At 50.5% G+C, this 25,023-nt stretch overlaps 1 protein-coding gene and 1 non-coding gene across 2 annotated transcripts in view; both read right to left on the minus strand.

The window, feature by feature from the left end:
* The window catches only part of LOC136404017 (VPS35 endosomal protein-sorting factor-like), a 94,308-nt gene extending 75,244 nt beyond the window's left edge, over positions 1-19,064 (minus strand). The window contains exons 1-7 of the mRNA XM_066383496.1: positions 18,927-19,064; positions 13,428-13,527; positions 10,060-10,227; positions 9,094-9,216; positions 8,012-8,036; positions 4,972-5,048; positions 1,754-1,882 (exon numbers count right to left, since the gene is read on the minus strand). Coding sequence (XP_066239593.1) covers positions 1,754-1,882; positions 4,972-5,048; positions 8,012-8,036; positions 9,094-9,216; positions 10,060-10,227; positions 13,428-13,527; positions 18,927-18,943 — 639 coding nt within the window. The 5' untranslated portion in view covers positions 18,944-19,064. The remainder of the gene's footprint in view (positions 1-1,753; positions 1,883-4,971; positions 5,049-8,011; positions 8,037-9,093; positions 9,217-10,059; positions 10,228-13,427; positions 13,528-18,926) is intronic.
* Positions 9,320-9,483, minus strand: LOC136404514 (U1 spliceosomal RNA). The gene has a single exon (XR_010751280.1). It is a non-coding gene; the product is annotated as a U1 spliceosomal RNA (small nuclear RNA).
* Positions 19,065-25,023: the final 5,959 nt, after the last annotated feature.

A 25,023-nucleotide genomic window follows, 5' to 3' on the forward strand; every position in this document is an offset into this window, starting at 1 on the left:
AAACAATGGTGTTGACACCAGACGCAGCATTTGGACGTACTCAGAACTGTTTCCTCAGCCTTGCTTTGTGTTTTTCATACGCCCTTTATGAGTGTTCCAACTTAAACAAACCATTATCCCATGAGATTTCAGGGCTCGAAAAAGCAAACAACTCTGAACCTTCGAGACTGTTTACAATACACAGTTCTTGGTTCCTAGGATGTCACATCTCCCAGGCTCCTACACAGAGCCCCTCACAGATGAACTGCTGCCCACTGGGGAGGTGAGAGAGAATTCAGACGACTTCAAATTAAACACAGCGGGGCTTCCCAACAACTCTGCACTGATTCTTCTCCTAAGCTGGTGTCAAAGAATATATATTTTATAAAGAACAGGAAGCAGTTTTTTAATCCAAAGGTAAAGTTATAATAACGTTATGAATTGAAGTTACTTTTTAAATCACAAATTTGAAGACTCCACAGGTTTTCAAAGCGTTGGTGCAGTTTCATAATCAGGCACCCCAGGGTATATATTAAAAATACAGATGCCCTGCTCCGTGCCAAGCCTACTCTGAAAATCCTCCAGGGAGGCACCAGGAGACCAGCCCGTTAACAAGGGCTGCAGGTGACAGCTTCACTGAATCTAGCTTCACTGAGCCACCAGAATGTGCAGCGGACTCTGAACAGACTGAGAGCCCTACAGTCCAGTGTTCGGATCATCTGGGGAAGCTTTCAGAAACAGTGGTGCCTGGTCCCACTCCCAGAAACCCTGACAAAGCCACTCGGGGATGCAGCGTGGACTCGGGATCTCGTAAAGCTCCCACATTGTTCTAACATCCAGCTGAGGTTGAGAACACCGTCATAAACATTTTCTGAGGGACCCACCGATAAATTACTGTGCCTGAAATACTTGCTATCAAATTATTAACGTTGCTAGAAAAATATTAAAAGGGTGTTTTCATTTCCAATTACAATATTCTAGAGGAACACTAGCAGCTTCTAATTAACTCGGGGTTTTTAAAAAATGGAATAACTAAAACGAATGGATCAACTGCAAGACAACCCCCTGGGGCTGAGCACTTACGAAGGGGGAATGCATGGAAGGACACAGACTAACTCCCCAGAGGACAGCTACTCCCCAGAGTATGTGACAAAAGATTCAATAAGAAAGATACAAGTAACATAAAAAATGAGCAAAAGGACCTAACAAGGTGGTGGCACAGTGGATAGAGTGTTGGACTGGGATGCGGAGGACCCTGGTTCGAAACCCCGAGGTTGCCAGCTTGAGCCCGGGCTCATCTGGCTTCAGCCAGGGCTCACCAGCTTTGTGGGGTCTCTGGCTTGAGTGTGGGACCATAGACATGACCCCATGGTCGCTGGCTTGAAGCCCAAGGTCGCTGACTTGAGCAAGGGGTCACTCGCTCTGCTGGAGCCCCTGTCAAAGCACATATGAAAAAGTGATCAATGAACAACTAAGGTGCCACAACAAAGAACTGATCCTTCTCATCCCTCTCCCTTACTGTCTATCTGTTCCTCCTTCCCTCCCTCTAGGGAGTGTTTCCTGGAATTGTACAGTGTACGACCTGTGTACCTGCACATGGCGGCTCTGGGATGAGCATTCTCATCAAAACACCGCTTTACAGGAAGTATGTAGAATAGAACAGACAAAAAAAGTAGGGTAAGACCCTGAAGGCAGACCTCTGAAACCCCTAACTATCCACAGGGAGTTTGACGTAGTCAATTCTGCAATAAAAGAAAAATTCACTGGACCTGACCTGGATGACTATTTTTAGAGCCTTCACTTTCTGGTCTGAGGCCCAGGCGTCCTTCAGCGACTGGTCAAGCTCCTCTATGCGGTTCACATAGTCCTGCTGAGTCAAATTCAGCAGCTCCTTCTGGGATCCCTGTGGGTAGGAAGCAGGAAAGTATAAGCACAACAGGTAAACACTCTTTGACTTTTAATCCCATAAACAGTCTTGATTAAGCGTTGCTCTCTAAGTTTTCCTCATGTGCCCACCAGGGTTGGTAACTGTCTTGTGAACAAAGAGGCTGAATTTTCTGCAAAGATGGGCAGAGCACAGTGACTGAGAGACTAGCCTTGGAGGCAGGCCTGACCTAGGCCAGCTCCCAGCCCAGCCACTAACTGCCACACGACTCAGGGTGAGCTCTTTCCTCCCAGCCTCGTCTGTGAACAGAGACAACAAGGATGACAAATAGTTCTCGGGGCCTACTGTGCGCTAGGCACGGTACACCAGATGCTCAAGACACAAAGGTCAGCAAAAAGACGTTATTTCTTTTATTCCTTAATTTTTATTTATTGATTTGGGGGAAGGGGAGAGGTTGCTCCACCCATCCTTGCATTCCCTGGTTGATTGCTGCACGCACCCCAATGGGAGAGCAAACCGAAGCCTCAGTGCGTCAGCACAACGGTCTAACCAACCGAGTGACCAGCGGGGGAGAAAAGACACTATTTCTGCACTAAGGGATTTTAAGGTACAGAGGACAAGACAGTCGTTAACGCACTGAGATAGATCCCTGAAAGGAAATAGCAGCTCACGAACGCCTGGTGCCCATTCTGAGAACCACGACTATTTCACGCATTACTAAGGGGAAAAAAACTGCTGATCACTGACACGTAGCAAATGAAAGACATGGCCCAGTTTCATGGCCCAAATGTTGGAGAAAAGATTTATCTAAGAATGGAAGAAACAAGGTAACAAAGAATGGACTCCAGATTGGTGGTCATGAATGGTGTCTGGAGGGAGTGATGCTTGAGACGCACCCTCGGTGGCATTGAGGATCTAAGCAGACTGCGGGGGGGTGTTCACTGGACCCCACACCTGAGAGAGGGCATTAAGGACAGAAAACAGACCACAGCAAACGCCTGTGGCAGAAGAGAGCAAGATCACCACAGGGACGAAATCAGGACACAGGAGGACAGCACAGTCCCCGACACACAGGACACGCCCACTCATCCCGCCTGGTGTGGAGCCAGCTGCTCCACGCTCACAGGATTGACCCACGCGAGCAGACCACAGACCACAGGTTTTTATACGAATGTCCCCTTGAAATCAAAGGGAAGAACTCTATTCAAGAATACAGCTAGACCCCTGCTGGACAGCTTGGTTGGTTAGAACATCGTCCTGAAGGACAGAGGTTGCTGGTTCATCCCCGGTCAAGGCACATACAGGAAGCAAGCAAAGAATGCAACAAATGATGCTTCTCTTCCCCCTCCCCGCCCTCTCCCTTCTTCTTTCTTTTTCTCTAAAAATCAATGAAAATTGAGCCCTGGCTGGATAGGCCGGTTGGAGTGTCATCCCTACCTCCCTCACAAAAAAACAGAAAACCCTCAGCAGTTCCCTTCCGAGCAGCCAAGGTTGCCTGATGATGTATAGACTAAGGCTCTGGGGCATCCTAACGCAAAGTGTGTCCCGCCTGAATTGGGATATAATGGACTATTAGATTCTGCTGACAACCCCAAACTCTGGTGTCACGGCTGCAAGTACCCTGAGCCAAGGGGCAGGGCACAGAGCAGAGCAATGCAACTGCCATACGGCCCGTGGTGGGTTTCAAGGCACCCCGACTCCACTCACACAGCAGGTTCTTCATTCTCATTCTAACAGACGGGAGGATGGGTCCAGAAAAAGTGAATGGCCTGTTAATAAGCAGCAGAGCTCAGAAAAAGTGAATGGCCTGTTAATAAGCAGCAGAGCTAAGGCCTCTAGACTCAGGATAATGACGGTGACAGCAGCTAATGTGTGCTGGTCTAAGCACTTCCTATACATGAACTCATCTGATACCTGTAACAACTCTAAAAGGCAGGTGCTATGTAGCACCCCCATTTCACAGATAAGTAAACTGAGGCACAGAGCTGTTAAGCAACTTGCCTAAAATCACAGAATTACCAACAGTGATATTCCAGAGTATGCCAACTCACCTGTCTCTAGAGGCCAGGGCTCACAAGTGCACTGAGACAGGAAGGACTGTCTGGGCACACCCTGCTTGAGCGCGAGAATATGGCCCACAGTAAGTAAGCAGAACCCAAGAGAAACAGAAATCTGGATTTACGTTAAATCTGCAAATTTTTAAATGTTTTCTTAAATATTTTTATTTATTGATTTTAGAGAGAGAGTGAGGAAGGGGGAAAGAGGGGTAGAGAAGGAGAAGGAGAGGGAGAGAGGGACAGAGAGGGAGGGAAAGAGACACATCAGTTTGTTGTTACACTCGTCCACGCATTCACTAGCTGATTCTTTTTTTTTTTTTTTTTCATTTTTCTGAAGCTGGAAACAGGGAGAGACAGTCAGACAGACTCCCGCATGCGCCCGACTGGGATCCACCCGGCACGCCCACCAGGGGGCGACGCTCTGCCCAACAGGGGGCGATGCTCTGCCCCTCCTGGGCGTCGCCATATTGCGACCAGAGCCACTCTAGCGCCTGGGGCAGAGGCCACAGAGCCATCCCCCACTAGCTGATTCTTGTCTGTGCCCTGACCAGGGATGAACCTGCACCCTTGGTGTATTGGTATGATGCCCCAACCGAGACACCAGGCCAGGGCTATCCATTTTTAAGATCTGGCAAATGAGTCATGGTTTTTGAAAGCAACGCAGACCAGTTACGAGTCCTGTGGGCCATAATCAGCTAGCAGAGCAGCCATCTGCATCCTCTGTACAAGGCAGGACCTTTACCCTACGTTTCCCAGGGAGATGGCTCCAGCTGGCGTGCACAGGGAGTGAGATCCTGTCCCCAGACGGCCCGGGTTCGCTCAGGCATCCCAGTGAAAAAAGACACCATCAGAAAACCAGCCTGGGCCTGAGGAGGCTCCGCAAGCTTGGTCAACACTCCACTGGCTTCGCTACTGGTCAGTCGGTGCCTCCCGAGGACCACACACCACGCACAGTTCAAGAGGTAACCAAAGCGCAGCCCCGAGGGGGAGCTCACCGCAGGGGGGGACAAAGGCACCACCGGCCTTGCACTCAGCCAGCGACCTGCTCACCTCCTCGAAGTCGTCCAGCTCCTCCAGCCTGGTCCGGACCTTCTCCGACATTGCAGACGCGGCAGGCCCGGCTCTGCCTAGACAGACAGGTTCACGTCACACAGGAGGCCTCCCTCTGCCACCAGAACCCCAGAGGAGGGCTCTGACTTTATACTTCATCATTAATAAAGAAGCCAGGAAAAAACTTCAGTCTAACATTTGAAAAGCAACATTCTTCCGTAACCACAGTTCCACCACAAACATTCCTGGTAAGAAGTTGCTCCCAGATCTCGCAGAGCCGAACTCAGAAAGGTTCTACTGTATTTGATGTTTATACACTTGCACTGTATCATTTTCTTATTCCTAAAGAAAGGCAGTCCAGATAGGGATGCCAAAAATCCATCATGTGATTGTTCTCCATGAACAAGAGAACCTCTCAGGCTTGACTCAGTGTGGAAGCGTTCTACCCTTCCACTAACAAGTGAGCTCAGTCTGCCCGGAGGAGGAAACACGAGCTCAAAGCCCTCAGGAGGACGCTCTGTGCCTCGGTCCATCATGTCAACACAGTTCTCCCACCAGCAGGGACAGGCGGAGAGAGACAAAGGACAGACATTCGGCCCTGAGCCAGCTCCAGGACAAGGCGACCAGTCCAGATGGCTGTGGCTCTCCAGGGTCTCTAGTTTATTCTTTTAAGTCACCAGCTTCTAACCTCTGGTGTTAACTCAGATCTGTCTGCAATCAGCCGAGAACATGGTACTATTAGCTAATCACTAACAACTAGTAAAGTTAAGAAGTTTCCAAATAATTAGCTTTCTCTTATTACCTGTTTCTACTTTTCCTTCATTCTAAAATATACACAGAATATGCATAGATTGTAACAGACATTAACCCTTTGTGACCACTGAGTTCACTCACTTTCACACTGTGGTGTGAGTACAACACAATTTTTTCTTGCTCTACATTGATGAATGTCTGTTTCCCGCATGGGGCCACTCTGAACCATGCATCATGGTCATCTCTGTGCGTGCCTCCTGGTCATCTAGGCATGCATTTCTTCAGGGCAGTGCTTCCTGAACTTTACAGGAATCACTAAAGATGTGTGATCACGCAGATTCTGACTTTCAGTAGGACTGGCAAGGCCTGAGACTCTGCACTTCCAGTGAGCTCCCAGCCACCTGCTGATCCCTGTACCACACTTTAAGAAACACAGATGTGGCCTGACCAGGCGGTGGCACAGTGGATAGAGCATCGGACTGGGATGTGGAGAACCCAGGTTCAAGACCCTGAGGTCACCAGCTTGAGCGTGGGCTCATCTGGTTTGAGCAAGGCTCACCAGCTTGAGTCCAAGGTCGCTGGCTCGAGCAGGGAGTCACTCGGTCTGCTGTAGCCCCCACGGTCAAGGCACATATGAGAAATCAATCAATGACCAACTAAGGAACCACAAGGAAGAACTGATGTTTCTCATCTCCCTCCCTTCCTGTCTGTCTGTCCCTCTCTCTGACTCTCTGTCTCTGCCACAAAAAAAAAAAAAAAAGAAAAGAAAGAAAAGAAAAGAAAAAAGAAACACAGAAGTGGGCAGAGTTAGAAAAATACTTTCTATAAAAAGCCAGATATAAAATTTTGTAAGTCAGTCTCTGTCACAATTACTCAACTCTGCCATTGTAGCACAAAAGCAGCCATAGACAAGATGTAAACAAATTGGAATGGCTGTGTTCCCATAAAACTTTATTAACAAAATCAAACAGTGGGCAGCTTTGGCCTGCAGGACATAGTGTGCTGATTTATGATCCAGGGTACATCCTAGTAATAGAACTTGTGGGTCAAGGAATTGGCCACCCTCAATTTGAATAGATACAGTGGAAGCCCCCCACACAGTGGGTATTATTTGAATAGATACAGTGGAAGCCCCCCACACAGTGGGTATTATTTTACACTCCCACCAACAACGTACGAGAGCTCCCACTGCTCTACATTTGCTCAAGAGATACTGTCAATCCTTTTATTTTTCCAAACTGGTGGATATGCAATGCTATGATTCACTTCTTTTTTATCAGAGTTATGCCCCCTAACAAAGGTGCTTCCACTCTCTTGATTTCCAGTGTATCCTCTCAAACTGCAAAGAATGGGGGAGAGTTACAGCTGCCACACCAGCAACTTAGACAAAAACCATGGCCGCCCTCATCTGCACCCCAGCGGTACATGATTTATCAGTCATTTCAGAATCACCCGAGAGCTTCAAGAAATACATCTCTCCCTCATTCTTCAGGATTAGTGCAACAGGGCCAATAGGGCTAGTGGTCGGAACTTGTATAGAACAGTGGCTTTCAAACTTTTTACACCTGGGGACTGGTGAAAATATAAAAATTATTTTGGGGACTGCTATGGCAGGAATCACCCTGAGCGTGAGCTTAATTCAACTAAACTCACCGGGGCTATGCTATGATCTTCATACAACATCAGAGTGATTAACTCTTCTTGCGAACCAGCGCACAATTTCTGGTGGACCAGTCTGGGGACTCGCAATTGGAAAACAGTGGTCTAGAAGGTTCTCAGGTAACCCTGCTGCACAGCCAGTTTGAGAAGCCCTCGTCCAGAGCTTCTGATCTTGTGCCTCAGCAGAGGAAACTGAGAGGAGCTGTGTTCAGGGACCAGCAGCCAGGCAGTCTGAGTGTGGGACTCCCCTCCCCAGCGCATGTGCCTTCTTACAAGGGAGAGGCTCTCGCTCTAGAACCCTGAAATCAAGCAGTGAGCTTCCATTTTAGTCTCCTATGTGCCCTGGCCGGGAATCGAACCCGGGTCCCCCATACGCCAGGCCGACGCTCTACCGCTGAGCCAACCAGCCAGGGCCCCATTTTAGTCTCTGTAACTCTTTGGTCTTTTATTTTCCTTTCATCCTCTAAATATGTATTTCAAGTCTACTAATTCTATATATAATCTAGGAAATAATAGCCTCAACTGAATTAATCATCAGAATTAAACAATAAAAACTTTTATTTCTGAAATTATGTTAAAGGTAATGAGAGAATTCTCCATCAAAATAGTAACTATAACAAAAACTCACCTTTTTCAGATCCCACAAACAGATTCTACAGAGACAAAAAAAACTTAGTGAAAAATTTTAAAACTTACTGGATTTTATGACAAAAAACAACTTGTAAGATACTTAAATTAGTATTCAAGAAGCACTAAGACACTGTGACTCATCATTTTCCAACAAAGCCCTTTACTTATCAAAATGAAAAATAGAAATATTTATTCAAAGGAGGAAAACACAGCTAAGTAAACACTACCAGAGATTCAAATTTTTACTCAATTCAGAACTCTCAAAGTAAGACAAGTAGAGAATTCTGAAGGCACTGGAGCCTCGTGGCAGCATCTAGCTTACTCTAAATCAGAGACGCACAGCCTCAGCACTGTTGACATGATGGGCTGGAAAACTCTGTTGTGGGGCTGTCTTGTGCACTGTAGGGTGTTTAGCGGCATCGCTGGTCACCACCTACAAGATGCCAGTAGCACCGTCATGGTTGTGACAATCAATGTCTCCAGACATTGCAGCATACACGAGGAGTAAAATTACTCCTGGTTGTGAATCAGTGCTCTAAATTAACTGAATGCATTCAGACAATAAGGAAAATAATTTAATAGTCCAACATTTCTACCTGCCATTCTGCTCAGTAAGAACCTACCCTGAGAGAAAGGGGAGAGGACAGGTGCTGTGGCAGGGCCTCCCCGGTCCTCTCTTTCCTCCCTGTTCATAGCCCAGATTTCTGATGGACACACTGTCTCATTTCCCAGCCTCCCTTGCATCTGATACAATTTGTGGCTACATTGCAGACAAATGTAACTGGATGTGTTCAGGGGTCTGCAGGAAGTCTCTAAATGGAAGAGGTACATCCTACTTTTCACTTTCCTCCTAACAATTTGGACATGAGATGACACTGCGCCCCTAACATGAGGGATCTGATGCAATCTCTGGGTCGACACTGTCAGAACTGAGTTGAATGGCAGGACCCCAGCTGGGGTGACAGAATTGCTTGGTGTGGGGGAGGAGCTCACACACTGAAACTGGGTGAAGATAATAACAAAAGGAAATTATGACTAAATTTGAGGCAGACTCCGGGAGAAAAGTCTGCTGGCACTCACGATAGAAAGCTTTTCTGTGGTCGTGTACCGGGCAAGGATTTCTCCCCGTTTGCTGGCCCAAGACTCAAAGTCTGATCCTACAGTGGAGGTATCATCTCTGTCACGTTTCCTTCTGGAACTGTCCTAAGGAAAAGCAAGACAATCTGTTGAGCAGCATTACCATTTTAATCTTTGAAATATATATATATATATATGTAAACACAACTATATAGTCTATCTTTTATTACGGGGGAGAGTACAAATGCAGTTCCCCACTACCATAAGTTATGCAGTCGAGTTTCCTGCATGTGGAGAAATCACAGGGGTCAGCACATCTGGAGTGCAATGGGTAAGTCTCACCCTGGGACAACCACCTTCGTGATCATCGTGTCTCCCCTGCCAGGTAATCTTCTCCACGGGGGCCTCTTTAAGTAAGGATTACAATACCTCTGTCACAAGGTGGTATGAGAACTAAACTTAGAATGCACTTAGTAAAGGCTGGCCACGCAGCAAGGTGAGACTATTATTGTTGTTGTTTATGTATGAGTACGATGTATGCAAATGGTCAGAAATTACTGTCATAAATAGCTATTGAAATACAAAGAAAAGTTATAGAAGAAGACACATGACACAGTGTCATGGATGACCTCCAGGGTGGTAAACAGAATGGGGACAGTTGGTCAACTTTATCTGTAGTATTTGACTTTTTCTATAAAAAAATTAATTGAATTATCCAAAAATAATTATAAAAAGAGTATAATGAAAAAAAATACATTTTTTAAATGCTTTATAAAGGAAAAGACAGATCTTCCAGGATGCACCGCCCTTCACCAGCAGTGTCACCACAGACGTACCTCGTGGACACCTTGATTATGTGAACTGTTAGGACCAGAATGCACCCATGTCGTTTAAAAACAAAAAGATGAAAAGCCCATCCCAGCACCCAGAACCAACCCCCAGCCGGACAGTGCCAGCAGGATGTGCTACCGTGACAGCGGCCGTGGCCACAGGGTCAGCAGTGGCGGAGAACATCGAGAGGGGGTCGGTCCCGTCCAGCACACTGCTCAGCGGGTCCACCACGGAGCTGGAGGACGAGGAGGACGTGGAAGAGGTGCTTCCTTTCCGGCTCACTTTCTTCGTCTTTGACTCCATGACCTGTGGGAACATTCACGGAGGTAAATGGAAGTCTCCTCTGACTCTCTCCAGTGAGACACTTGAAGAGGTTTTCTCTTGTTCTGTGAGTTGACTATTTCTTTGAGACAGGGGCTCTTATTTTGTGAAAAATTGACATGACTTAGAATCCCAGGGGTCAAGGAAGGAAAGGGGGAAGTTAGGGTCAAGAAGGAAGAGACAAGGCCATTATGGTTAGAAGGGGTGATGTAATTAATACACTCTTGTGGGGCCTTCTTAGTCAGAGTGCTGTCTCTGAACAAGCAGCAGCCACCTCACCGGGAAGCTTATAAAAGGTGCAGAACCTCAGGCCCACCAGACCGTCTACATCAGAATTTGCACCTCACAGCAATGGTCTCGGTAGGTAATGAACCAGGACACATACGCTCCCGGGGTCATCGTACTCTGAGGACAGTGTCAGCAGCTCAGCACAGCCACCTCACCACTGCAGAGCAGTGAATGCCATGTCCTTCCTTTTAGGAGAACGTCTCCCAGTGCTGCAGCCTGGAGTAAGGACAGAGGACAGAGGACAGTTTTGGGGTATGAAGCCATGTTTTTGTTCCTACTGGCCCCTGGACCAGGTGTAACCCTCTGAGCTAAAAGGATCCAACCAGTCTCTCTGCTGAGAACAGGGAGTGACATCCAGAAGGGCCAGTGAGGCTCTGCTCTTCTTCAAATGAGGAAGCTGTGAGGACCCAGGGGCCAGCGGCTAAGGGCCAGTGATGAGCACTTTGGACACATATCCACAGGGAAGCAGAGAAAACCAGCCTTCAAGAGAGTGAGAGAGATGGCAGGTAACAGAACAGAGGCAGTTGTGTAGGACGAAAGAGACTCTGACTGACCTTTGTCCCTGGTTCCTGGAAAAGAGACTCTTAAGTCCTTGGAGGGTCTGTCATTCGTGAGCCCCCCCACCCCGATCACACCTGAGTTCATGCTGATAAGATGATAGGGGGCCTGGCCAGTTAGCTCAGTCAGTTAAGACTGTTGTTCTGAAACAAACAAGGTTACAGGTTTGATCTGGGTCAGGGCACACTAGGAAACAACCAGTGAGTATATGACTGAGTGGAACCAAAAATGATGCTTCCCTTCCTCTTCCCTTCTCTCTTTCTTTCCTTGCCTCTCTCTCTCCCTTCCTGTCTCAGTCTTTAAAAAGAAAATCCCTGGCCAGATAGTCTGGTTTGCTGGTTGGATGGAGTGTCCTCCCAGAGTGTGGAGGTTGCTGGTTCAATTCCCTGGTCAGGGCACAAACAGACGTAGCTCCACGTTCCTGCCTCTCTTTCTCTCTCAAAAAAAATGATACAGTGTGGGGGTTGGTCACAAGAAAAAACAACCACTGTATTTAGAGGGTTGGGGCCTTGAGCCAGGTGACATCAGCCCGACCTCAAAGTGTGGGTAGGTGGGGGTAGACAGAGATAATGTTCAATCACCTGGCCAAGGAATCAGTGAATTATGTCTACATAGTGAAACTCCAGTAAATATTTTGGTCACCAAAACTCAGTGGAGCTTCCTAGTTGGTGAACACATGACGTGTTGGGAGGTGATGAACTGATTCCACCAGCAGAGGGCAGAGCAGCTCTGCGTTTAGGAAACCCCCCAACCTTACCCTGTGTCTCTTAATTTGGCTCATCCTCATTTGTATCTTTCAAATGTAAGTGTAGCATATTTCTGAGTTCTGTGAGTTGTTCTAGCAAATTATCAAAGGGGGGGGGGGGGGCGAGTCTCAGAGAAACCTTGGGTTTGTAGCCAGTTGGTCAGAAGTACAGATGACTTAGGGGTCCCCCAGGTTTGTGGCTAGTGTCTGATGTGAGAGCAGCCTCATTAAAGACCTTCCTCCTAACCAGTGGGACCGACACTAACCTGGGTAATGGGGCCAAGTGCTTGTCACTGGTGCACATTTGTTATCTTGTCTGCTGGGCATCTAGTCCTTCCTCTCCGAGCCTCAATAGTCCGAATTTTCTTTGTGAAAGCAGCCCTCCCCCACCAGCTCTCAGCTCCCACAGGCCTGGTGGGGTGGACTCTGCTCCCTGGTTGCCAGGGTAGGCATTAGTCCCGACCCCATCAATTAGCATATTTCATCCCCTGCTCAGGAGGGTTGGTTCAGGAAGGACAGATAACCCAACAGGGTAAACAAAACCTCCCCACCCCCGCTGCTGCATTGTTAAGCCAGATGTAAGCTTGGGGCTGACGCAGCGACTCTGTCACCACGTGGGGTGAGTTCCTGAGAACAGAACCCACTCTCTGGTGGGTCAGCCGCCCAAGCCCGTGTGGATTTGAGGGGCTGTAGGAGGCCAAAGGTCATCTTGTGACATTCTGCTTAATGTGACCATCTCTGTGTTCTCAGGTCCTCCACTGTAAGAAACTGTATGTCCTTGGTGTCCACTGGCGTCTGTTTCTCATCATCATCCTCACCCACAATGACGACTGCATAGCTTCAATCACTTGCCAATAAAAGTGCTAACCCAGAAGAGAGGCGTCACTTACATCTCTTGCCTACTTTTTGTTTTGTTTTAAAACAAATTCACGGATAGACTACGATGTTATTCAGGACAACACCCTATACTGGTAAGTAGAGTGACCTTTTTTTTTGTGACAGAGACAGAGAGAGATGGAGAGAGGGACAGACAGACCAGAAGGGAAAGAGATGAGAAGCATCAATTCTTCATTGTGGCACCTTAGTTTCTCATTTGATTGCTTTCTCATATGTACCTTGACCGGGGGGCTACAGCAGACCAAATGGCCCCTTGCTCAAGCCAGTGACCCTGGGCTCAAGCTGGTGAGCCTTGCTCAAACCAGATGAGCCCACACTCAAGCTGGCAACCTTGGGGTTTTGAACCTGGGTCCTCCACGTCCCAGTCTGACGCTCTATGCACAGCACCACTGCCTGGTCAGGCAGAGTGATCTTAATATTCCAAACAGGCAATTAAAAAGCAAGATATATTCTGCTTATGCCTCCATCTCAGGAACAAAGTATCCCATACTCACGACAACCTCACTGATGAGAAAGGAAAGAATTAAAATGATGGTGAGGCAAATACCATAAAAAGAAAAAATGGGGCAGGGAACAAACTGATTGGTTTAAATATGCAAAAGAAGCTACTGCTGGCAAAATGGAAAAGACCAAGAAATACTTCCTGTAATTTTATGAACCAGGGATATCATTTAGAGAGGCCTTTGACCAAACTTACGGTTATGGGTTTCAGTGGGTGGTAGTCTCCAAATTCCAGTGGCACAGCCTCCAGCCGGCATGTTGCAAATTCAGCCTTGTAGTTCCTATTCATGGAGTGCCTGGTAAACAGTAAAACCCAAAACCCAGTTAGGATATAGAAATACCTAACATTCTGAAACCTCGTTGTTGAGACTTCCTCAACGATGGAGTTTGCAAAGGAACAGTAATTCTACTAAGACTAGCCAGAAATGCTGAATAACAAAAATTTTTTATAAATTAATTTGAAGGTATAAGGAGCTGCTCAAGACATACAAGACCTGTGAGGCCAGATACCAGAACCAAGGGAAGTTCACTGATGTGAAATCAGCTTCCCCCCACAGGGCACTTGTGTATTCTTGACATGGATGAGAGGCTGGAGCCAGGCAGAGGGCAGCTGCTAGGATGCAGAGCAGCCACAAGGGAAGTGCTTGAAGGAATCTTACAGGACTGGAGAGAGAAACGAGGGCTCAGAGCTATCAAGACTCTAGCCAGGGCTTGAAGGAAGAGCTTTCAAAAAGAAGAAAGTGCAGAGAAGGGAGAAATCAGACCTGGTTTCCCCACAAAGTGTTTGTCAGTTAAGCTATGCAGCAAGATAAAGAAGCCAGCCAGAAAGAAGATGAAGAGCAGACTTTTCATCAGTCTTGTGAGGGTTGAACAAGTGAGGACATTAGTGAGATAAACAATAAAGGGGAGACTGTCTCCACATTGAAGCAGAAAGAGAACAAAAACGGGAAGATGGAAGAGTGTAGAACACAGGCATGAAGTGAAGGTCTACATCATACAGTTGGAACGCAACAGAGAAAGCGAGTGGGCACAGCAGCTTTTAAAGAGGCGGCTGAAGTTTCTCTCAGACTTAAGAAAGACATTCAGCTACAGATTCAAGAAACACCTGTGCCCCAAGTGAGCCTCAAAAACAAAACAGTACAACCATACCTAGAGTCTTCAGAGTAAAATAGCTAAAAACTAAAGAAACAAGGTTTCTTAAAAGAAAAAAAAATACATTCTTTTCAAAGGACAACAAGATTGGTATATCAGCACATCAATGGGAGCCAAGTGACAAATGAACTGATACCTTTAAAAAGAAAGTAACTGCCAGGATTGATACTTCTCATCCCTCTCTCTTTCTGTCTGTCTTCTGTCTTTCCCTGTCTGCCTCTCTCTCTCTCTCTTTAAAAAAAATAAAGTATTTGATAAGATACAACATCCATTTATGATTAGAACACTCAATAAAATAAGCAGAGTCTGACCAGGGGGTGGTGCAGTAGATTGAGCGTCGGACTGGGACGCAGAGGACCCAGGATGAAATCCTCAAGGTCGCTAGCTTGAGCGTGGGCTCATCGGCTTGAGCATGGGGTCACCAAGTTGAGCGTGTGGTCGCTGGCTTGAGCATGAGATCATAGACATGACCCCATGGTTGCTGGCTTGAGCCCAAAGGTTACTGGCTTGAAGCCTAAAGGTCGCTGGCTTGAGCAAAGGGTCACTTGCTCTGCTAGAACCCTTAGCCCCGTCAAGCACATGAGAAAGCAGTCAATGAACAACTATATAAGATGCTGCAATGAAGAATTGATGCTTCTCATCTCTCTCCCTTCCAGCCTGTTTGTCCCTCTCTCTCTTTAAAAAAAATGTTCACCCTTCCTGAAGTCATGTCAAACCATTATATTTTGATTTTTTTTCTATCACTTTTTTTCATTATCTTCTCAAATTTACTTTCTGCTCCTTGGTGTTTCCTGCAGTCCGAGATACTACAGCATTTTTTTCAGTGCCTGCATATTTGGTGAGGTGAACAGAGACCTCTAGTCTCAGTTTCACAAAAATCCTTTTCTTTTTCCTGCTAACAGAACCGGTCAACAAACCCCGACCCCATAATCTCAGTCCCCAGAGACTCTTCTCTGGTTCCTTGGCTGTTGCCACAGAAAAAAGGCCCACATCTCACACCTCCACTCCTGGCTGTGTCTAGTCCCAGGCTACTCCAAGTACGGTTCCTTAATCTCTAGCAAAGGGAGTGTTGTAGTATCCCAGACTTACAGAATGAGAATCTGCATTTTAGCAAAATCCCAGGTTATTTATATGCACTAAATGTTGACAAGTCCCTATTTTTAAATTATTTATATGAGAATATGGATATGTAGAAATTCTACTACATATCCATATTTAACTCCTCATACTGGAAAGCCAAAATCCACTAAATGCTTTTTGTCAGCTGTTTTAACTCGTCCGTGACTTTTTAAGTTATTAGTGACAATCAGGCCACATAGTTTTGATCTCCCATAATCCTAAACTTCCCCTGGCCCTGGCCGGTTGGCTCAGCGGTAGAGCGTCGGCCTGGCGTGCGGGGGACCCGGGTTCGATTCCCGGCCAGGGCACATAGGAGAAGCACCCATTTGCTTCTCCACCCCCCCCCCCCCTCCGTCCTTCCTCTCTGTCTCTCTCTTCCCCTCCCGCAGCCAAGGCTCCATTGGAGCAAAGATGGCCCAGGCGCTGGGGATGGCTCCTTGGTCTCTGCCCCAGGCGCCAGAGTGGCTCTGGTCGCGGCAGAGCGACGCCCCCAGGTGGGCAGAGCATCGCCCCTGGTGGGCGTGCCGGGTGGATCCTAGTCGGGCGCATGCGGGAGTCTGTCTGACTGTCTCTCCCCATTTCCAGCTTCAGAAAAATACAAAAAAAAAAAAAAAAAAAAATCCCAAACTTCCCCTGCCACCAGTAAAATTTTTAAATGTAGAAATTCTGATTCCAAAGGGTGGCAGTTTTGGGGGTGCTGTTACATGAGAGTAACAGGAACTATGATGCACACTGTACTGTACATTTCACACACTAGGCTAGGCCACAGTATATCAGAGAGAACAAAAAAGTTGTGAAAGGAGGGAGTCTGGGGAGACCCATGACAACACAGTGAGACTCGAGGAGCCCACACCCCAGAAACCTCAATCCAGGATTGGAGGTCCAGCAGACAACAACTGAGTAAGGTCCCAACCATTGGGCTGAAAACCTCAGCACTCCTTGCGGGCTCTATGACTAAGTGGACTGCCTCATCCTTATGCTTTTATGTCCTCATCTGAAAAGCAGGGTTGTTATATGAGAGTTAAATGAGATGCTACATGTTAAGCACTTAGCATAGTGCCTGGCACAAAATAAAGGCTTGACATGTGTCAAAAACCATGGCAGAAATATGTGTTTTCTGTGGGCCTCAGTTTCCTCATTCATTCTATAAATATTATAAGCACCTACTATCTGCTAAGCTCTGTGCTAGGCACTGGGGATCCAGTGATGGTTAAAACTCAGTCCCTTTTGCTTAAAAGCAACAAGTCAGGTGGGGAAGCCAAATAACGACTAGGTGCTACAACAGAGAAAAACGTCTAGAGCAGCACGGTGAGATGAGGAACTCTGGAAACCCCACATGCTAAAAGGCTAATATTAATACCACCTGTTCATAATTTATTTATTATTATTTTTCCCCCAAAGTTAGAAGCAGGAAGGCAGTGAGACTCCCCACATGCACCCGCCTGGGATCCACCCGGCATGCCCACCAGGGGGCGATGCTCTGTTGCAACCAGAGCCATTCTAGTGCCTGAGGCGGAAGCCATGGAGCCATCCTCAGCACCCAGGCCAACTTTGCTCCAATGGAGCCTTGGCTGCAGGAAGGGAAGGGAGAGATAGAGAGAAAGGAGAGAGGGAAGGGTGGAGAAGCAGATGGGTGCTTCTCCTGTGTGCCCTGACCGGGAATCGAACCCGGGACTTCCACACACCGGGCTGATGCTCTACCGCTGAGCCAACCAGCCATGGCCACCACCTGTTTGTAATTTAAAGTGAAAACAGCAATGGTAAAAACAGTAGGAGACAGAGATGAAAATAGCATCTTCCTGAATTTTCTGATGACAACATTCTAGATAATTGAGGCCGTTTCTCCTGGTTTTTGTGTTTAAGCCTTAATGATTCCATAAAAGCTGGTTCACATGACCAAGACAAAGAAAACTCGGGTCTAGAAGAGCTTATCGGCATCCACTTTTGCTTCAGTATGTCCAAGCTTTGGAAGGAAGACAGAAATAAAAGGAATACAGGGAAGACAGCTGTGAAGCAGAAAACCAGAAGGTTGTATAGGCAGACCTCATTCTATTGTGTGTAGCTTCATTGTGCTTCATAGATGTTGCCTTATTTCTTTTTTCTTTCTTTAAAAAAAAAAAAGCAAAACCCTCCACTAGTAAATTTTGATTACGGCTCACTCTATTGCAGTGGTTCTCAACCTGTGGGTTGCGACCCCGGAGAGGTCGCCTAAAGCCATCGGAAAATACATAATGCATATCAGGTATTTACATTCCGAATCATAACTGTAGCAAAATTACAGTTATGAAGTAGCCACCAAAATTATTTTTTGGTTTGGGGTCACCGCAACATGAGGAACTGTATTGCAGGGTCACAGCTTTAGAAAGGTTGAGAACCACTGCTCTATTGCATGGTTGGTCTGGAACCAAACCAGCAAACTATCCAAGGTTTGCCTCTGATTATTTCTAAGGTCTGGGGCTATATATCCTTACACTTGTTCATTCACTCATTCAATGTAACCACATCACATCATTTGGAAAGAAAGATCAGAAAGTTATCTTCCTTTCTGAGGCATAAGGGAGAGCTCAACCCCCAAATAATTCCACTATCACCATCACAACTCGCCTTTTTGTGCACTCAGCACCCGCTAGGGCCTGAAGTTCCAATCACTACACCACAAAAACTTGGCAACCTTCGCAGGAGCCCTTCCCTCCTACTTGATGAACTCCTATGCATCCCTCAAAGCCTTTTAGGCTCTGCCTGTCTGAAGTCTTCCCTGTGCCCGTAGGAGGGGCTGTACCCCATCAAAATGCCTTCTTTAGATATTCTTCTATTCTGTGAATGTTCCCCATTTAAACTGTCAGTTCCCTTAGGAGTCTGCGGGTTCTGCATCCCCAGCACTCAGCGCGGGGTCCTGCACAGGGTAGGCCGAACGGCAGCGTTTTCACAGATGACAAAAAGCAAGCCCCCTCCAGATGGACTGAGGAGCTCAGGAACAAACAGTTCTCCCCGGTTGTGCGGACCCGGAGCTGGGTCCGTCGTTCTTTGCATCCAGCGCCCCTGGAACCCGCACCAACTCGGCTGGGAAAGCGGAGAGCGGAGGCTGAGTTTTCCCTAAGGTTCGAGAAACGATGGCGGGAACCCACATTCCGCCGGCGCGGCCTCAGGGGCGCCTCTGGGCCAAGACAGCCTGGAGGTGGGCGGATAGACCGACCGGCAGCGCCCAACAGAGGAGCAGTGCCCGCGCGCAAACACGCAAACACACACACACACACACACGCACACGCACACACACACACACACGCACACGCACACACACACACGCACACGCAAACACACACACGCACGCACGCACGCACTCGCACTCGCAGAAACGCACACGGAGGCGGCGACAAGACAGGCAGCGACAGACCCTCCCCAAGCTCCAGAGCAGCGCGCGGCTCACCAAGGAAAACCGGCCATCTTCGCAGTCACATGACCGCTGAGGCGCTGGGTCCTTTCCGCCCATTAGACCCCGCCCCGGCCGCCCGCACTGGGAGGGCCGAGGAGCGCCCGCAGAGCCCGGGCGGCAGCTTCCGCAGCCGCCATGATGGCTACCGGGCGGGGGCGGGGGCGGGGCGGGCACAGGGCGGGGGCACGAAGAGGCGCGGGCGGGGCGGAGGGAATGACGCGAGACGGGGCGGACCGGACGGAGCGAATGACGCGGGGCGGGGCCGGCGAAGGGCGGGAACGGCGTGGGGCGGGGCGAATGACGTGGGGCGGGGCGGGGACGGCACGGAGCGGAGCGAATGACGCGGGGCGGGGACGGAAAGGGGCGGGGCGAATGACGCGGGGCGGGGACGGCAAGGGGCAACGACAGCGAGGGGCGGGGCCAGCGAAGGGCGGGGACGGGGCGGAGCGGAAGGAGCGGGGCGGGGCCGGCACGAGGACGGGGCGGGGCGGGCGGGGTGATTACGGCGCGGGGAGGGACAGCGAGGCGCGGGGAGGAGCGGGGATGGCGTGGGGCGGGGCAGGGGCAGGGCGGGGCCAGCGAGGCGCGCGGACACAAGGTAAAGGAGAGGGAATAGGGATTGCTGACGGAGCCGAGGGTTTCTTACCGCAGACTTTCTGCGATGTGCAGCGGAGCGCGGGGAGGGGCAGGGACAGCGAGGGGCGGGGACAGGGCGGGGCACAAAGAGGCGCGGAAGGGGACGGCGAGGGGATGGGACAGCGCAGGGCGGAGCGGATGGCGCGGGGCAGGGTATTTCAAACTCATCTCCAAAATCAGGCATCCACGCCCCCTATGCAACCCCTCCACGGTTGGGCAAAGTCCACCTGCCATTGTTCCAAGCCAAAGTATCCAGGTGCTGTCACCAGGAACACGGGCAGCACCCCCTTTATAGTAAATGTGTCCAAATCTGGAATCCCCGATGCCCTTAGGCCACCGTCCTCTCCTAGCCGGGCTGTCTTGGTCTCCCACTGCCCTGAAGCCCTCGGTCCCTTGGCCTCACAGCAGCCCCTGACACCCTGCCCTGGTGTACTAACACCTGGGGTGCACCCCCCCACTCACAAGCCTCAGTCTCCTTGTATGCAACACTGCGCGCCCCCCACGACCAACCTGCCACCCCGAGGCTCAGAAACAGGCACCCAGTGCCAACTCATACAGAGGGGACTCTTCAACCATGACCAAGAGGTGGTCTACAGGCCTGGTCTCTCATCTGCCCGAGAAGCAAGTGCCTCAGACCTGAGGACGGCGGGGCCTGTCAGCAGAGAAGCAGGTCCCGGACCCCAGCCACCCCCATGAGCCTGGAATCTGGTCTCACCTGTGTCTTCTGCCTTGTCCTCCCCATCTTTGTCCTCTCCCAAGGACAGGGTATCTGCAGGGCTGGAAAGAGGGGACATGGAGGAGAGCCCCCTCCTGGCACCCACAAAGGGGGTGTATGGAAGAGGGGCCATGCTCAGCACCCATACAAGTGGGAACGTGGAGGAGGACCCATGTCCAGCACCCACGTCCAAGCACAGTCAGCTCCTCCTTTCCTGTTTGTCTCTGGCCTGCCTAGGAGGCCCAGTGTGGGGGGAATTGTCCCACACACAGTGTCACTGGGAGGTGCCCTCCTCTCCACTTAGACTTAAGTGACCACTCAGATGCTCTGCCCTAGCCCCAGCCCCCCAGGATGCAGGCGGCCACCTGTCATGCACATGGTGAAGTGGCACAGAGTATGCTGCGTGAGCCTCTGCCGGCAGCTGTAGGCCCCGGAGTCCTCGTGGGAGGCGTTAAGCACCTGCAGTCACTGCGGCCCCACCAGGACTCGGTCCAAGGGTGCCAGCCCTGCCCCGTCCTTAACCCAGACAGTGGGTCCTGTGGGACCACCTGCAGGTGAGTGGCAGCTCAGCTCCACGGTGTCCCCACTGCCAAAGACAAGCTGCTCCTGCTGGCTGGGCTCAGGTCCCGGGACAGCTGTGGGCAAGACAGACGACCATGAGGCCAGTGCCCCCAAACCGAGAACACTGGGTGTTTTAAAACGGCAGGAAACACGACAGCACCTGGAGGTTCACAGACACGCCCACGCGGCACCCCATGGTTCACAGACACGCCATGCGGGCTATGGGGAGGGGACCTGGAGCAGGGGGCTGGGCAGGGGTCCAGGGTGAGTCTGGCTGATGGAAGGATTTGTACCCAGAGTCTGGGGTCCTGCAAACAGCCCTGTAAAGGGCTGGGGCAGCGTTTTCCACCTTGCCCCAGGGACAACTCTGTCGTTGTAGCGCTTACAAACCTAATACATACGACCAGGTGTGGCTTTGCCCCAAAACTTGACTGATAGATACTAAAAATTCAATCTCTGAATATCTTAAGTCTTCATGCTTGGGGTTCAGATACATAAAACCATTTAGATACATAAAACCCATTCTTCACTTGGGGTGAAGTGACCTGGGAACCCCATTTCACAATGACAGCACAGGCTGGGGTGGGGGTGGATATGTCCGAGGAGAGGCCCCCAGAGTCAGACCTCAGAGCCCACCCCATCACACCAGTGGCAGCCCAGTTCCCAGGAGGCCAAGAAGGCCTGAGACCCAGGGATACACCACTGGACAGGCTGACCACCATTCCCTGTCCACTCTGCCAGGGACAGACAATGCCCAACACAGGCAGGCAGCCCGGGCTTAGGGCCAGGACAGGGCTGGGTGGTCCCACTGCACAGGTCTCCTTTCCCACCCAGCTGGGTCGGCAGCTCTGTTACTTGTCATTCTGCTGATGCATGGCCTAGATTCGAAGGCCCAGCTGCCTCTCCGGCCATACTGATCCCTGGCTCCCCAGACAGGCCCAATTCTACCCACCCACCTCAGGTGTCCTCAGAAGCCCTGTGCCCACTAGAAGGTTGTCCGAAGTGTCCAGAGTCTGTGTGTCTCAGAATCCCACAGTCTGAGGGTACCTGGCTTGACCTCCAGCCCCCCAGTCCTGGCCACTGTGTCCTGTGGGGACCACCCAGGGCCAGGAGCTGACGGAGGCCGTCCACCAGAAGGTTGAAAGCAGGCTGGTGCGGCAGCCTCAGCCCCAGGCCCCAGCCCAAGGGCAATACCAGTTGGTTCTGGTTTGGTCTGGGCAGCCAGGCAGGTCAAGCCACCAACACAAGTATTCGCTTCGATCTGGTCCAGCAAAGACCTAAGCCTCCCAACAACCCTTCCATTATCAGTCTTCTTGAACAGGTAAGGAAATCAAGGCTCCAGGAAGGCACCCACAGCAGGTGGGCAGCTGGCAGCCTAGACCTCAGGCAGGGCCTGGGGCCAGGAGCCCCCTCCCTTCCCAGCCAGAAGAGCCTCCATTTACAGCTCATCTACTTGTAAATCACTCAGTCCTGTGTGGTCTGATAGGAGACACCTCCCCAAACCCATGTCCAGGCAGACTGGTCGCACCTCCACAAGGAGGTCCCTCTTTCTTCTCTAGGTTCAATTGTAAAATGGGATACATAGACGAAAAAAAAAAAAGCCACATACTAAACCTCACAAGCTCCAGGTGTTATATTTGGACAGCGAGGAAACAAACATTTTGCCACACAATTTAGCCAAATCGAGGAGTCTTTAATTTAATGCCGGCGACCATGAGAGAATTCACATCCTAAAGAACTCGTGGCCCTGAATGAACTCAAGGGTTTGCTTTTAAAGGTAAAAAGAAGTGAAGGGAGGGGGGTGAGCACCTAGCCAAAGCAGTTTTACAGAAGCAAAACAGGCTTTCGGTTATTGTTGGAACAATCTAGGGAGAGAGTGCTCAGCGAAACATTTTACAAAACGCAAAAGAATGTGCTCGGTTATCTTGGCCTTTTACCGAGGTGGTTAAGGCAGCATCCTGAGGGCTTTCTGGAATCTAGGCATTAGAGAACATTTCTGGCCTTTACAGAACTCTTTTCATTTACTCATCTGCAAATCTTGCAAAACTCGCTCTCTGGTCAGGGATATGGTGTTTCTACATTTAACGGGGAGGACAGGCTCAGTCAGGGACAAAAGGAACCACACAGGGTGGTGGTCTGAACGTAATAATTCCTAACAAAAAACAGGTGTCCTACGCCTGTAGCTTCCTTGACAAAGCTCAGCCTTAACCTCTGTGCATCTAAGATAATATACCTTTGAAATATCACAGTGATATTCTTTTCCAGGCCCCTCGAAGGCACATCCGGGGGACCACCCGGTTATGTTGTTGCCGCATGCCATCTCTATGTGCTGTAAATGTTAACTAAGCCCTGGTCGGCAAACTGTGCAGGCGCTACCTTGATAAGGTATGTACCTACCTATATAGTTAAGTTTAAAAAAATTGGCTCTCAAAAAAAATTCCAATCGTTGTACTGTTGATATTTGACTGTGTTGACTAATGAGTTTGCCAATCACTTAGCTCAGTCGGTGAGAGCATCGTCCCAAACCACCAAGGTTCTGTCTCTGGTCAGGGCACATATGGGAAGCAACTAACGTATGTACAACTAGAATGGAACAAGAAACGGATGCTTCCTCTGTCTCCCTAAAAATCAATTACAAAAAAAGACCTTTCAAAGTACAATTCTCTTGCCCGTGGAGAGAATATCGACCTGGGACGCTGAGGTCCTGGGTTTGAAACCCTGAGGTCACCAGATTGGGCCCAAAAGTTGCTGGCTTAAGCAAGAGATCACTGGCTCAGCTGAAGCCCTCCCCCCCACCTCCACAAGGCACATATGAGAAGCAATCTGCCAGTTCCTGGGAGGGAGGAAATGAAGGAGGCCACTACCCACCCGCGTGCCGCAGGGGGTCCGGGAGAGGGTCCAGAGCCCCCCCCTCCGGGGCAGGTTGACATTCCCAGGGCCGGGCTGTTGGGACTGATATCTTTATCTGAATGCCAATACAAATGCTAATGCGGGGCTCCCCCGCTGCCGCTTATTCGGCGCCCCTGGAAAAGGGGGCTGCCCGAGCAGGCGCTGAAAGCCGCGCTGACCTCCCGACGGCCTCTGTCACGCCGCTGAATGACACGCACATTCAAGCGCCGGGTCCACTTTCATTCATAAGAAAAATGACACTTTTCAGGGAGGCTGCAGCCGCCTCCAGAGAAAGGGGCGCGGGGCCGCAGGGAGGGGAGAGCCGCCATCCGCCTGCGTCCTGCACGCGGCCGCCGCCTCGCTGGCACTGCGCGCCCAGAGCCGCTGCGCTCACACCTCCCCGCCAGCCATGTGCGTCTGTGACAGCGCCGAGTGACAAAGGAGAGGCTGTTCGGTCCTCCCGGGTGGGGCGTGAGCTCAGTGGGCGAAGGCCTCCCTCCGCGCGCGCGGCCGCCGGGCTGGGGGCAGGGTGCACGCAGCCCCCTCGCTCGCGCCCCGGAGTTGGCTGTCCCCAAGGGGTGGGTTCCCCGTGACCTCCCGCCGGCCACGCGTCCCTGCCCTGCCGCCCGGAGCCTGGCAGCGCGCGTGCAGGGCGGCGGCACCCTGAGCGCCGAGCCGCGAGCTGTACTTCCAGACCCTCGACATTCTGTCGGACCTTGACCACCAGCCAGAGTACGCGGCTCCACGTCCCTCGGATATCCGCCCTTTCACCTCCGCGCGTCCCGGCCTGGTGTTCGGAGCGTACTCCTCGGGGACAGACACCTTGTCCACAGGGCATAAAAGCAAGGTGGGCGGACGGAGGCACCAGAAGATACTGCCGCGTCATACAGACCACTGAGGGGCAAGGCTGACGCGCCCTGACACCCTCCCTCCAAAGTCCGGTCCCTCGCTTTGGCCGAAGCTGGCCATGAACCCGAAGGGGGGTTGTGAGAGCAGCACCAACAGTAGAAACTTTCCGTCAGTACAGAACAACAGGGATGGTGGAAACGCAGCTCCCGCGCCCTCCCGACTGCGTCAGGGACGGACTGAACCCCCCTGGGGAAGCGCAGGGGCGGGGGCTGCGGACGCCACAACAGTGCCCAGCTCCCGCGGCAGCCTCGCACTTAAGTGGTAGCCCTGCGCCTCCAGATGTCCCACAAACTGCCGTGCCAGCTCTGGCCACGATCCCTGGGGAAGGTGGGTGACAGAAACCCAAACACTGTCCCCGCCAGTCCACGGCGCGCCTTCGGA

The sequence above is a fragment of the Saccopteryx leptura genome, chromosome 4 (genome assembly GCF_036850995.1).
Source record: "Saccopteryx leptura isolate mSacLep1 chromosome 4, mSacLep1_pri_phased_curated, whole genome shotgun sequence".
NCBI lineage: Eukaryota > Metazoa > Chordata > Mammalia > Chiroptera > Emballonuridae > Saccopteryx > Saccopteryx leptura.